Source organism: Morus notabilis, unplaced genomic scaffold, assembly GCF_000414095.1.
Source record: "Morus notabilis unplaced genomic scaffold, ASM41409v2 Scaffold290, whole genome shotgun sequence".
Classification (NCBI taxonomy): Eukaryota; Viridiplantae; Streptophyta; class Magnoliopsida; order Rosales; family Moraceae; genus Morus; species Morus notabilis.
Genome location: NW_010358749.1, coordinates 293691 through 308229, shown reverse-complemented (window position 1 = coordinate 308229; position 14539 = coordinate 293691). Strand labels below are relative to the sequence as shown.

The 14539-nt window shown below is 33.6% G+C and overlaps 1 protein-coding gene and 1 non-coding gene across 2 annotated transcripts in view; both read right to left on the bottom strand.

Moving 5' to 3' along the window:
- The window catches only part of LOC21393635 (eukaryotic translation initiation factor 2 subunit beta), a 4077-nt gene extending 3588 nt beyond the window's left edge, over positions 1-489 (bottom strand). Inside the window, exons 1-2 of the mRNA XM_024162434.1 lie at positions 404-489; positions 165-208 (exon numbers count right to left, since the gene is read on the bottom strand). Of these exons, the coding sequence (XP_024018202.1) occupies positions 165-203 (39 nt within the window). The 5' untranslated portion in view covers positions 204-208; positions 404-489. The remainder of the gene's footprint in view (positions 1-164; positions 209-403) is intronic.
- A 1171-nt stretch (positions 490-1660) lies between these two features.
- LOC112090636 lies at positions 1661-1799 on the bottom strand. The gene has a single exon (XR_002901742.1). It is a non-coding gene; the product is annotated as a small nucleolar RNA Z247 (small nucleolar RNA).
- Positions 1800-14539: the final 12740 nt, after the last annotated feature.

Here is a 14539-nt window from a genome sequence, read left to right as displayed (position 1 = left end):
ATATATATATATAATATTAGAGTAAGGCCACTTCAAAAAATTAAAAAAAAAATTCACGAATCCCTAAAATCACCTAATCCTTTAAGAAAATAAAAATCAACCATTAAAGGTTCAACTTTCCAATTTATTAAAAAAAAAAAAAAAAAAAGAAGCAGCGAACTTACCTCCGCCACCTCCTCTTTCACCTCATTCTCGTCCGCCATGATTGCTGTAAACGAAATACACCATATCAAATCAATCAAGAACACATGTTATTTAGAAAAACAAAAAAAAAAGGACGAAAACCCTAGGAATTGAATATAAGAACATAAAGATTCTCCATTCCTTTATCGTCATTTGCGATTTTGCTAGCTTATCCAACATTCTGAACTCAGGAAATTAAGCGAAGACGAAGAGTACTCACATTTACGAGTCGAGAAACCAGAAAATCGGTTTTGCTTTGAGCGTTGCGAGTGAAGTTCCTTCGCAAAAATGGCTGAGCTCCTTTGCCTTTAACCTTCTCTTCTAGTTTTGTTCGCTATCCTCCAATTTATGGGGTTCGTTTGGTCCCTGGCCCAGCTAGTTGGGCCCATGGTTTGGCCCATCTCGCTGCAAATTTGGGTTCAAGGGCTTTGTCCGGTCCTAAAGCCCAATTGATTGTGGGTTGATCCAGCCCGATCCATTTGATGACAACGGTTACCTTTTTCCTGTTATCGATTGCCAGGATGTCTTCAATGGGCAAAATGTAAAGTTTTAGATTGAGGGAATCGAATGGCATAGCCATTTTCCATTACTAGATTGAATATATATAGCGTACAACAACAACGGAACCTAGGAAATCTAGGAAACTTGAATTTTAAGTTAAACACAGATTCTAATTACACTTCATTACAAAATTTGAAAATTAAAGTAAATCAGATTTAGAATCTGATTCACTAATATGCCCCTGCAAGTTAGAGCTCCGGGAGGAGAGACCAATCTTGAGTAGTAGATCGCGGAAACATGTGCGAGGTAATGGTTTAGTGAAAGCATCTGCAAGTTGGTCCGTAGAGGAGTCTGTAGAGGAGACATGTGTTACACGTAGATGACCATTTTGAACTTGTTTGCGAATAAAATGATAATCTAGAGCAACGTGTTTCATGCGGGAGTGAAACACAGGATTAGAACAGAGATTAGTAGCTCCCACGTTGTCGCAGTAGATCACAGGTTTCTGTGTGGTGGAGATACCAAGTTCACCAAGTAGAGAGATGATCCATCGAAGTTCAGCCGCTGTAGCAGCAATTGAATGATATTCAGCCTCAGTTGAAGAGCGAGCAACCGTTCTTTGTTTCTTAGACATCCAAGAGATTGGATTGCTGCCGAGGTAAATGATGTAAGCACTAGTAGATGTGTAGTCATCTTTGTTTCCGGCCCAATCAGCATCGGAGAATGCATGAAGATTAAGAGGTGAGCGACGATGGATGACAAGGCCGTGATCAATGGTGCCACAGATACCAGAGAATGCGTTTTGCTGCATTCCAGTGTTCAGTAGTCGGACGATGCATGAATTGTGACAGTTTGTTGACAACATAAGCAATATCCGGACGAGTCAAAGATAAATATTGAAGACTGCCAACAACTGTTCGGAACTCTGTCGGATCCGTGAGTGCCGTGATGGCTGAGCAAGATTGCTGAAGTGATAACTCACGAGTAATCAGTTTCTCATGAAGTTCATCGAAAGAAATAGGCGTGTCACGGCCTTCAACGATGTCAATGATGGCTTTGTAGTCATCATCCAGACCGGCAAGGATTTTCTCTATTAAGTCTTCATGATCAAGAGGCTTGCCGAGTGCCGCTAGTTCATCCGAACGACACTTAATAAATTGCATGTATTCAGATATGGTCTGGGAGCCTTTGACACAATTTTTGATTTGATCCTTAATTTGCTTGATGTGGCCACGGGACGGGCGAGTGTAGGTGTTAGCTAAAATTAGCCAAGCGTCACGGGTTGTGGCTGCTTGTTGTATGAGCGAAATGAGCGGTGAGGAGATGGATCCAACAAGAGTGCCAAACAGCAATTTGTCCTGTCGTATCCATGGAGAATAGGCCGGATTGGGTGTGTCACTGTCATTGGTAAGTACCGTAGGAGGAGGACAAGGGTGTGAGCCATCAATATATTTATATAGGTCATATCCAATAAGAAGGGCTTCAATTTGGAGTTTCCAGGATAGATAATTTGTGGAGATGAGTTTAACAATATTTTGATGAGAGATGTTTATCAATTGGAGAGGCTGAATCGAATTTTCTGGATTAGGAATGGTGATAGCCTGTTGATCGGCAGCCATGGTGTGGAACAGAATGAAGAAGATCAGAAAATAGAAGAGAGAAGGGCTGGCGAGTTTAGAGAAGAAGGGCTGGCGAGGATCGGCGGCTCTGATACCATGTAAAGGTTTAGATTGAGGGAATCGAATGGCATAGCCCTTTTCCATTACTAGATTGAATATATATAGCGTACAACAACAACGGAACCTAGGAAATCTAGGAAACTTGAATTTTAAGTTAAACACAGATTCTAATTACACTTCATTACAAAATTTGAAAATTAAAGTAAATCAGATTTAGAATATGATTCACTAATACAAAGAGATGAACGGCAAGTATATTTGTTTCGGAACTCAATTTAAGAATTTAATTTATGTATATAATAAAAAATTATTATAGTAAAAAAATTAAATTTAAATTTTTATGAGAAAAAATACTATAATAATAAAACTTGAGTTGTGACTTGAGTGAGTTGTGAAAAGAACAAAGTATAAGTAAAAACCCAATGATAAATGGTATCTTAATATAGTATGAGGTGTTCATGCTTAAACACTTTTATTTGTCTCATAGGTTTAATTCCATTCAAATGTATGAAAGTTTGATAGACTAGAAAACTTTTTTTTCAACTAAAGAAAAGGACCCACAGACGGGCAATATGCTAGAATGACTATTCAATAAAGTGAAATTAGCAAAATAACCTTATTCTATTTTTTATAAAGAAAGACATTTACTCATTCTTTGTAAAAAGATGTTATTTTGCAAATAAAAATTTTTGAAAAGTTATTTTACTAATAAAACTTTTCAAAAGAGTTATTTTTACAAAAACCTCCCCACAGACACACGTCAACTTAAAAAGAGTAAATTTTAAGTAGGAATAAAGTTATATAGTATTTTCCGCGTAGTTTTATAATGATTTAAAAAATAAGTTATGAGGTCAGAACATATAGAAGTAGGCGGAATTGTAAAGAAAATGAGACATTGGAAAATTAAACACTAAACAAAAGTTTGAGGATCGATTTGCAACACTTGTAAAATTTTAGGGGCCAACTACAAAGCTAATAATTTTTTTTTTGTTTTGTTTTTTAAACCATAATGTTTCTTCTGTGTGCACATTGAACGTGGCTCAAACAGACGCTCGGAAAAAATGTCTAACGTTTTTAATAGAATACCACATTTGCCTTTACATTTTTGATAATTCAAAAGGTATTCTTCATGTTTTTAAATTGTTCAAAGATTTTCCTCTAAGTTCTTCAAGAGAGTTATAAATATAACCCCAACATAAATACCCTTCATAATCAATATTCAAAAATTATATTTTAGATGTTGATAAAATGAAAAGTTAAATTGAGAGCAAAATAATTAAAAAATTGAACAAAATAAATTCTAAATATATTAAAATAATCAATTTAATGGGTCAGATTGGCCATGTTGGATCTAGCAAGTGCCATGCACACAGAGACTAAAAGTTTTTAACTTACTAAATTTTTTTTATTTGCACTTATATGTATAGATTTACATAAAATTTATGAAAAGCCCCCATAAAAGCTCAAAAATTATGAATAGCCCCCAAAAAAGCACAAAAGTTTTTAATAGCCCCCACAAAAAATTAAAAATCTCATTTTATTTCTAAAAATTTGAAGATGTATCACTTTAAAGTAAACGAAATTCCAACTAATATTATTTAAAATAAAATTCAACTAATATTAGTAAGCACTTAGCAAGGTCTTCTCCCCTAATAATGACTTAAATTGTTTATTATAGTAAGTATACTTATTTTTTTTGCTTTTTTTCTAGTTTCTTGATTTTCTTTAATAGTGTACATGTCTTAATTAAAAAGTGTACACAACAATTAATATTTCTAGATAAGAAAAATATAACTCTTAGTGTTATCAATTAGACATGATTGTAATATGCCCATAACATTTTATTCCTTTTATTTCGATTGTAGTTTTTTTTTTCTTCTTTTTTTGCTTTAGTTTAAACAAAAAATATAATTTTTTCTCTCATTTATAAATCAAGAATCAATTACTTGTGTACATCGAGAAAGACATTTTCAATGACTTTAGTAATAAAGCTTTCATACAATATGTTAAGACATGAAACCTGTCCGAGGATATATATCTATTATAGTTATTAGCCCCTTCTAACAAAAAAATAAAAATTATGGCTTCGTCGCTGCATGCACACACGTTGAACCCAGATGGGCAGATGTCGGGACCAGCCCACCCGTGGGCCAAAATCCTAGGTCCAACCAGGCCAATCCCAATCAAGTTAAAAAGATGGGTCGAAAGATGACCTGTTTGGCTCGACGCATTATATTAAGAAAAGTATGTGATTTGTTATGATTTTGTGTAAATTTATTATTTATATCATTCTAAATAATCAAGTGTTATTATTATTTTTTATTTTTTCTTTATTAATTACACAATAATTATTTATTTTTAAGTAAAGTGATATAAATAATATTTTTTTACCATGACGAGTAGTGATATTTCTTATTTTTTTTCCATTCATATTTACCCAACAGCAAGTTGCCACTTCCCATTGCAAATTTCGCATGCCTCTGGAGTGCAGATCCACTGGTCTCCCAATTGCAGATTTGGGTCTCGGTCACTTCGCGGATTTGAGTTTTTAATTCGAGTTGAGATGTGACATTTTTTGAGAATTTTTTACTGCAGTAGAAAAAGTTAGATGTGATATTTTCTGAGAACTTTTTACTGTAGAAACTTAAAACTGAAAACTCGAATCGGTGAAATAAACGAGACTCGGGTCTAATTTAAGACTAATATGAGGAGGCCACGGACATTTTGCTTTGCATGCCCGCAAGCTGTCGCCAATTTATATTAATATAGTATAATCACAAACAATATTATAGGATATATAAGATCAGATCATAGTTTTAGTCATATTTCAATTCAAAGTATCAACTCCCAGCTCCTTAACTTTTTTACTTATTCAAATTGAATGCCTAATTTCGCTAATGGTTTTTAAAATTTGAAAAATAAAACAGTTGGTCGTAAAAGTTTAGTTCCCTTCGAAACAAACGGAAGTTTAGATCCCATAGAAATAGAATTGGTTGTGTCGAAAAACTCTAAGTTTTTTTTTTTTCTAATTCAGACAAAATGAATGTTGGGATTGTTTAAATATAATATATAAGAATTTGTTAGGTTTTATCACATCTAAAAGCGGACATAATTTTCAGCAAGCAGGACGCTTTGGCGTTGAGTTTGGGCGCCGCGGCGCTGGAATGGACATAATTTCCAACAAGCATGGCGCTTTGGCGCTGACTGCACAGAGAGCAAAGCGTCGCGGCGCTGAGTTTGGGCACCACGGCGCTGGACTGGACAGAGAGCAGAGCGCCGCGGCGCTAAGTTTGGGCGCTGTGGCGCTCGGGCTTGCACGAACAGTTTCTGGTTTTCCAGAGACTAGCACTGCCGCGCCCGAAACTAGCGCTGCAGCGCCATAATGATCAGATACGTTTTTTGAAACTTGAATTGACACCAATTCAAATGGAAAAAGTGTCTTTTCAAGTCTGGTTGAGTCTGTACGTATTGGTGTGATAAAAAACTATAAAAGAACAAGAATTGCTGATAAACAATGAGAAAAAAATACTCTACAATTCTTCTCTCTTCTTGTTCAAAATTTTCCAAAAATTCTAAGAGTTCTTGTGTTCTTAGTGTTGTTGTCATTTTGCTTGTGATTAACAACTTGAAGGCTTGTCATATCCTGCGAGCAATTTGCCGAGAACCCGACGCAATCTCTAACAAGAGGGGGCAAATTACGCTTTAAAGAAAGCGTACTTTCTACGTGTTTCAAGTCTCATTTCCCTCAAGATTTCCAACAATCTTAAAGCGTAATTTTTGCTGAAGTGGAGACTGAAACTACTGTTGCCACTATCAAATTGATGAACTAGAACTTGGTTAAATTGGATCGCTTTGATGGGACTAACTTTACAAGATGGCAGGATAAATTGATGTTTCCCTTGACTGCATTAAAGATCTTCTATGTTTTTAGTCTAGATTTAGAGCCTATTCCCAAACCAACCGATGATGACTCTAAAACGTTGAAGGCAGAATGAAAGAAATTAGAGGAGGATAAGTTGATATGTCGTGGCCACATTCTCAATGCTCTCTCTGATCGTCTCTATGATCTCTACACCAATACATCTTCTACAAAAGAGATATGGAACACATTGGAGTTCAAACACAAAGCAGAAGAGGAAGGTACTAAGAAATTCCTAATTTCAAAGTATTTTGATTTTAAATTCTTTGGTGATAAACCAATTTTACCACAAGTGCATGAATTGCAAGTGATTTTCAATAAATTGAGGGCTTTGAAAATCGAACTTCCTGAATCATTTCAAGTAGGAGCAATTATTGCTAAATTGCCTTCTACTTGGAAATGATATAGGAAGAAGATTTTGCATAGTTTTGAAGATTTTTCATTGGAGCACATTCAAAAATATCTTTGGATCGAAGAGGAGTCAAGGGCAAGAGATAAGAATGAAAATTCTTATGAGGCTATTTCCAAAGCCAATGCCGTGACTAAGCCCTCACAAACCAACAAGAACAAGAATTTGGGTCCTAAAAAGGATCAAGACAAATTCAAAAAGCATAAGCCAACAAGAAACCCAAGGGAGCATGCTTTGTGTGTGGCAAAGCGGTACACTATGCAAGAGATTGCCGCTACAAAAAGAAGCTTAGCGATGAGACTACGGTGAACTCTATTGAAGAGGAAGAGATTGTCGCTACTGTGAGCGAAATCAATGCGGTACAAGGCAAGGTTCCCGGATGGTTGTATGATACTTGTGCTACCGTTCATGTTTCCTATGATAGATCTCTATTCAAAAGTTTCCAAGAGGTGAGTGACAGACAAGAGATTCAAATGGGGAATGAAGTCCGTTCCAAAGTGCTTGGCAAAGTGAGTGTGGAACTTGCATTCACTTATGGGAAGAAAATCACTCTAGCCAATGTACTTTATATACCCGATATGAATAGAAATCTAACTAGTGGGGAACTTTTAGGTAAGCCCGGGATTAAGGCTATGTATGAGTCGGGCAAGTTAATCTTGTCCCGAAATGGTTCTTTTGTTGGACAAGGCTACTCCAATGAGTGAATGGTCAAACTATGTACTATTGACAATTCTATTAATAAAAATGTTGATTCCGCTTATATGGTTGATTCTGTTTCTTTGTGGCATGGTAGATTAGCACATATTGGTATATCAACTATGAAAAGATGATCAAGTGTGGATTATTCAATTGTGATGTTGATAATTTTTAAAAAATGTGAAATGTGTTAAATCTAAAATGATAAAGAAGTCGTTTCATAGTGTTGAAAGAAATTCTCAATTATTAGAATTAGTGCATTCCGATATTTGTGAATTAAATGGAATGATTACAAGAGGTTGTAATCGTTATTTCATTACTTTCATAGATGATGCATCTAGGTATACATATGTTTATTTATTGAAACATAAAGATGAAGCCTTTAATGCATTTAAGGTATATAAAGCAGAAGTAAAAAATCAATTGGGAAGGAAAATTAAAATTCTTAGGAGTGATAAAGGAGGTGAGTACTTTCCAAATGATTTTAATATATTTTGTGAAGAAAATGGCATTATACATGAATGTTCCGCACCTAGAACACCTGGACAAAATGGTTTAGCTGAGAGGAAAAATTGAATTTTTCTTGAGATGATTAATGCTATGATATTGCATTCTGAGTTGCCATTTAATTTGTGGGGTGAAGCCCTTCTTAGTGCATGTCATATTCTTAATAAAATTCCTTCTAAGAAAAATAAAACATCTCCAAATGAGATATGGAGAGGAAGAAAACCCAATATAGGGTATTTCAAAGTGTGGAGGTGTCTTGCTTATTACAAGAACACCGATCCTAAAAGGACAAAGCTAGGTCCTAGAGGGATTAGGTGTGCCTTTGTAGGTTATGCGGTAAATAGCAAGGCATATAGACTTTTGAATTTGGAGTCCAATGTGATAGTTGAATCAAGAGATGTAGAATTCTTTGAAGATTTGTTGGCGAATAAGGACAAGTCTCAAAGTTCTACGTATGAAGAATCTCGTGAGGAGACATCTTCGAAGATCATTGAACATCCAATTGAGCCAAGAAGAAACAAGAGAATCCGTAAAGAGAAAAGTTTGGGATCGAATGAGATTAATTCTCAACTTATTTCCTTTTACTTAGTAGAAGGAAGTAAGAGTAATGTCACTAGGAAAATTCATATGATATTACAAGTGGAGGATGATGCCAAAACTTTTAAGGAAGCGATGGCTTCTAGGGATTCAGTTTTTTGGAAGGATGCTATCAATGATGAGATGAATTCAATAATGTCAAACCACACTTGGGAGCTTGTCGATTTACCACCAGGTTCCAAACCTATTGGTTGTAAATGGGTGTTGAGGAGAAAGTATCATACCGATGGTACTTTAAGCACTTTTAAGGCTAGATTGGTAGCCAAAGGGTATCGACAAAAAAAAAAGAATTGACTATTTATACATATGCACCTGTAGCAAGAATAACGACTATTAGGATATTGTTTGCATTGGCTTCAATCCATAGTCTATATGTTCATCAAATGGATGTCAAGACAACATTCTTAAATGGTGATCTCGATGAGGAGGTCTATTTGGAACAACCGAAAGGTTTTGTTCTACCAGAAAATGAACATAAAGTGTGTAAACTTGTAAAATCATTGTATGGATTGAAACAAGCCAAAACAATGGCATGAAAAGTTTGATTCAGCTATACTTTCAAATGGTTTTGTTCATAATACTTCAGATAAATGCTTATATACAAAGGCGTGTAATAAGTCTATTATCTTTGTATGTCTTTATGTTGATGATATGCTAATTGTGAGCAATGACATGAAAGACATAGATGTGAGTAATGACATGAAAGGCATAGAAGAAACGAAGAGGTTTATAACATCCACATTCATGATGAAAGATCTTGGTCAAGTGGATACAATACTGGGTATCAAATTTAGACTGAATAGTGGGGGTTACGCTTTAACCCAATCACATTATATTGAGAAAGTGTTGAAAAAGTTCAGCCACTTAAGCCAGTACTCTATTCGATCCTAGTATAAAACCTTTCAAGAATGATGGAAGAGCAGTGGCTCAACTTGAGTATGCAAGTGTTATTGGTTGTCCTATGTATGCAGTGCACAAAACCTGCTATAGCATTTGCTGTTAGTAAATTGAGTAAATTTACTAGCAATTCAAGTGCTGAACATTGGAAGGCCATTGGTAGAGTTTTAGGTTATCTATTGAAAACCAAAATCTTAGGTCTCTAATATTCAAAATTCCCTGCTGTTCTAAAAAGATATACAGATGCAAGCTGGATATCAAGTATTGGAGATACAAATCAACGATTGGTTGGGTGTTCACTTTGGGAGAATGTGCTATTTCTTAAAAATCTAAGAAACAGACCTGTATAACACACTCAACTATGGAGTCAGAATTTGTTGCATTAGCAGCAGCTAGGAATGAAGCAGAGTGGTTAAAGGACCTATTGTTAGAGATTCCTTTTACTATGAAGGATGTATAAGCAATATCAATACACTGTGATAATCAAGCCACTTTAGCTCGAGCATATAGCGAGATATACATTGGAAAGTCAATACATATGAGTGTTAGACATGATTATGTAAGGAAATTAATCAAAGATAGAATAATTTCTCTTACATATGTGAAGTCCATAGAAAATTTGGCAAATCTTTTTACTAAAGCTCTTTCAAGAGATTTAATAAGGACGACGTCAAATGGGAAGAGGCTAAAACTCCTGGATTAAAATCCACCAATGATGGCAACCCAATCTAACATTACGAAATGAGTAATTTTAGATTCAATGGGTAATAACAAATCATTGATAAGTTGAGAGTTTCAGCACTAATCATTAAGCCCAAAAAATAATTTTAGTGTTGGTTGTTACTGTATGAGGGATGAGTTAAGATTAACTCTTAATGAAGTTCAGTTTTAAGAACAAGTATCTTAAAAGTAACAAAGATATTGGAAGAAGCTCACCTATGTAAACTTAGAGGTGGTGCCATCTCAAAGGAGAGTTGGAGTTTCTCTTTGAAAAGCTTATGAATTAGGATTGCACAAGGCCATGAATAGTGCAAAGCGAGTGTTGTGTAGAATACTTGAACTCTAATGTATTTATGTGTGTGGATTCACCGGTATTATCATAAGGAATAACCGGTTCAAAGCCTTAGGCTACCTGGAATTCCGATATACATTTGTAAAACTTACACTAAGGTAAAGTTCAAATCGAAAGATATTTTACTTTATGCATATATACAGTTTCTGGATAGAATTCTTCAATATTATGTTTAAACAAGTGGGGGATTGTTTAAATATAATATATAAGAATTTGTTAAGTTTTATCACATCTAAAAGCGAACATAATTTCCAGCAAGCAGGGTGCTTTGGTGCCGAGTTTGAGCGCCGCGGCGCTGGAATGAACATAATTTCCAGCAAGCATGGCGCTTTGGCATTGAGTTTGGGCGCTACGGCGCTGAGTTTGGGCGCCACGGCGCTGGACTGGACAGAGAGCATAGCACCGCGACACTGAGTTTGGGTGCCGAAACTGGCGCTGCAGCACCGTAACGATCAGACATGTTTTTTGAAACTTGAATTGACACCAATTCAAATGGAAAACGTGTCTTTTCAAGTCTGGTTGAGTCTGTACGTATTGGTGTGATAAAAAACTATAAAAGAACAAGAATTGCTTATAAACAATGAGAAAAAAATACTCTACAATTCTTCTCTCTTCTTGTTCAAAATTTTTCAAAAATTCTAAGAGTTCTTGTGTTCTTAGTGTTGTTGTCATATTGCTTGTGATTAACAACTTGAAGGCTTGTCATATCCTGCGAGCAATTTGCCGAGAACCCGAAGTAATCTCTAACGAGAGGGAGCAAATTACGCTTTAAAGAAAGCGTACTTTCTACGTGTTTCAAGTCTCATTTCCCTCAAGATTTCCAACAATGAATTCATTCAAGGTTTTGCATCAAACACTTGTATGTACGTGATATATTAATCATAAGTTAACCTTATTAATTCCTAAACAAAATTATCCTTCCCAGATGTAACATCTAAATGCAAGACTTCAGTAGAAGCCTTTTGTGTTAAAGTCGCCGGCAAAAGAGGTTGACAAGTTGTATATAAACTTTATTTGAAAATAAATAAAAATTGTTTAATTGATATCCTAATGTTAAACTACTATTCGACTATGAGTAAAAAAATAAAAAATAGAAATAGAAATAAAATGATCACCGGTGTTAGTATTGCACACAGATTCCGTTTAAAAAGAAATTATGGACAGCAAGATGACAAATGTTTTAGCTTTCAAGAAATTAGGGGTGAAAAAAAAAAGCTAGCGGCCTTTTAAGTCATTTTCCTTTTCCTTCTTCGTTCTTTTTTGAAAAAAGCGTTGTCGTATTAACCATAGAAAATGATAGAGTATGTTTACGAAAACTGAATGCGATTTAAATTACAATGCAATAAAATAAACAACTCAACATAATTAATAAAACATAATACAAATTTTTAATGGTTCAAAATAAACCATTAGTAGGTTGTTTTTCCACACTTTGCCGGCAACTTGTCGCAACAGCTATATAATAGAATCAAAAATCATGTCTATAAAGGTCAAATCGATGAGTCAAAAAGTTAAAAAAAGAAAAAAAGTAAGAAAAAGTATGAAATTTTTTTTTTTTTGAGAAAAATTTTATTTTAGTATGTTATATCAAAATATGAGTTTAATATTCTCTACTTTTAATAATTTTATGTCGGGTACTTAGACATTTTAAAAAATTTTCTTTTAATACATTAAGGTAGCTTTTTGAGACAAAAAAAACAAAATTATTCTTATTATTAAATATAAAAAATGCTTTTTAAAAAAATCTTTAACCTGTAACTAAAGACTTAAACTTCATTTTGTCCCAAATATAAACTAAAAATCTTGATTGCAGGATTAAATTTTTTTTTAAAAGTTTTTATATATATTTAATTATAAAAATAATTTTATCTTTTTGTGTCTTAAAATTACTCTAAAATATTAAAAGAAATTTTTTTAAAAAGTCAAAATATACGCATAAAATTATTAAAAACAGATAATACTAAATTAACATAAAATTTCCTCCTTTTTTTTTTTTTTTATCTTCTTAAGTTCATTATAGGACAAGATCCAAGTGCCTAGTCATGCATAACTTTATCGTAGGTAGGCTTCGTGGCAATAACAATTAAGCCTTTTGGCACAGCTTCTTTTTAATATGTACTTTTATGATCTTGGGCCGAAGTAACACGCTTTTTAATTCTTGCATTAGGGGTAATGGTGACTATACGATCTTTAATTTTATTGGATTCTTTTGCAAAATCCCAACTTTATTTAAGCACGAAAGGTAATTTAATTGTGAAATTTTAAGAAATATGCCTATATTTAAAATTTATAAAAGTAAATAACTAATTAATCAATGTATAGAAATTAATAGATAAATTCATGTTTTTAAATTTTATTTTCTAATTTTACTTTTTCTTTACGAGATATACCAAGTTATAATCACTTAAAAAAAAATAGTACAAATTTTAATGGTATATTCCGGATATACTTGATATTCAGGATTTATCAAGTTCGTCTTGTTAGGGGAAAAATGTACAAATTTTAATAGTAAATCTAGGATGCACTTGGTAAATAAGTTCGTATTAATACGAAAAAAGTGAAGAATTTAATGGTAAATCTCGAATATACCTGGTAAATTTTAGATTTACAAAGTTCATACTACTAAGGAAAAAGAACATTACAAATTCTAATGGTATCAAGTTCGTATTAGTAGAAAAAAAGTGAAAAATTTAATAGGAAATTCCGAATAGACCTGGTAAATATCAGATTTACCAAGTTCGTATTACTAGGAAAAAAGTGAAAAATATAATGGTAAATCTCGGATATACTTGGTAAATCTCATAAATTCTGAATTTACCAAGTTCGTATTAATAGGGAAAACGTGAAAAATCTAATGGTAGATCCCAGATTTATCAAGTTCATATTACTAGGAAAAAAGTGAAAAATATAATGGTAAATCCCAAATCTACCAAGTTCGTATTAGTAGGAGAAAAGAACACAACAAATTCTAATGATAAATTTCAGATATACCTGCTAAACCTCAGATTTACCAACTTCGTATTACTAAGAAAAAAGTGAAAAATCTAATGATAAATTCCAAATATAAACAGTAAATTCAGCATTTGCCAAGAGGATATTTTTAAAATTTCAGCTAGATCTGAATCTGAATTTACACGAGATTGGCCTATTTATTAACTTTTCTTAAACATTGGCCCATTAATTTGTTTTCTCTATCAAATCTTGACCTATTTCTCTTAATCTATCATTTAATTGAGGGTGATATATCTCCTTTTCTTTTATTAACCGATCATGTAATGCCAGTTCAAGTGGTTGGGTTACATGAGTGTGTGTGGGTCCATCAAGATTTAAACTCTATCAATTTTATATTTTACTTATGTGGTTCCATTAAGATTTAAACTTTATCCATTTTATTTTATTTTTGAATAAAATGAGTCATATACCACACACCTTGTTATGAAAAAAAAAAAAACAGATCATGCCGTATAATCATTACGGCGATAGTGTTTAGTACATAAAACACACTAGATATGATCAATTTAGCATCTGCAAATTAGTACTTATCATCTAGTTGACAAAATAAATTTGAAGGGCTATATTTTGGCCTTTGGGTGTGAATTGTGAAACAAAAGGCTTGTAATGCAAAAAGAAAGAGAACCCCATTTCTAGGAAACAGACAAAGAAACTAGACGTGTGTTATTGTGGGACCCTTTAGCGAGATATACTAATAATGATGTATATACGCTAACAACCATTATAGTTGAACTCTTTAGCAATTTTAAAAAAAAAAAAAAAAAAAAAAAAAAAAAAAAAAAAAAAAAAAAAGATTGTTGACCTATTGGACTGGATTCGTTCGAAAAGTGGTGGAGTGGAGCTTCAATAGTGGAAAGACTTCAAGTCCAAGTCAAATCGTCACAAATAAAAGTGCACCCGCCGAAATTTAAACAGTCTATTACATAACTTGTTCCCATTGAAGAAAATGAAAATGGGATAGTTACAAAGCCCAAACCATGTCGAAGAATCTTCAAAAAAAAAAAAAAAAGAAAAAAAATACAGTTGAAGACTTTGTAATCCGCGTCACCGCGTGTCCAATTGACGCA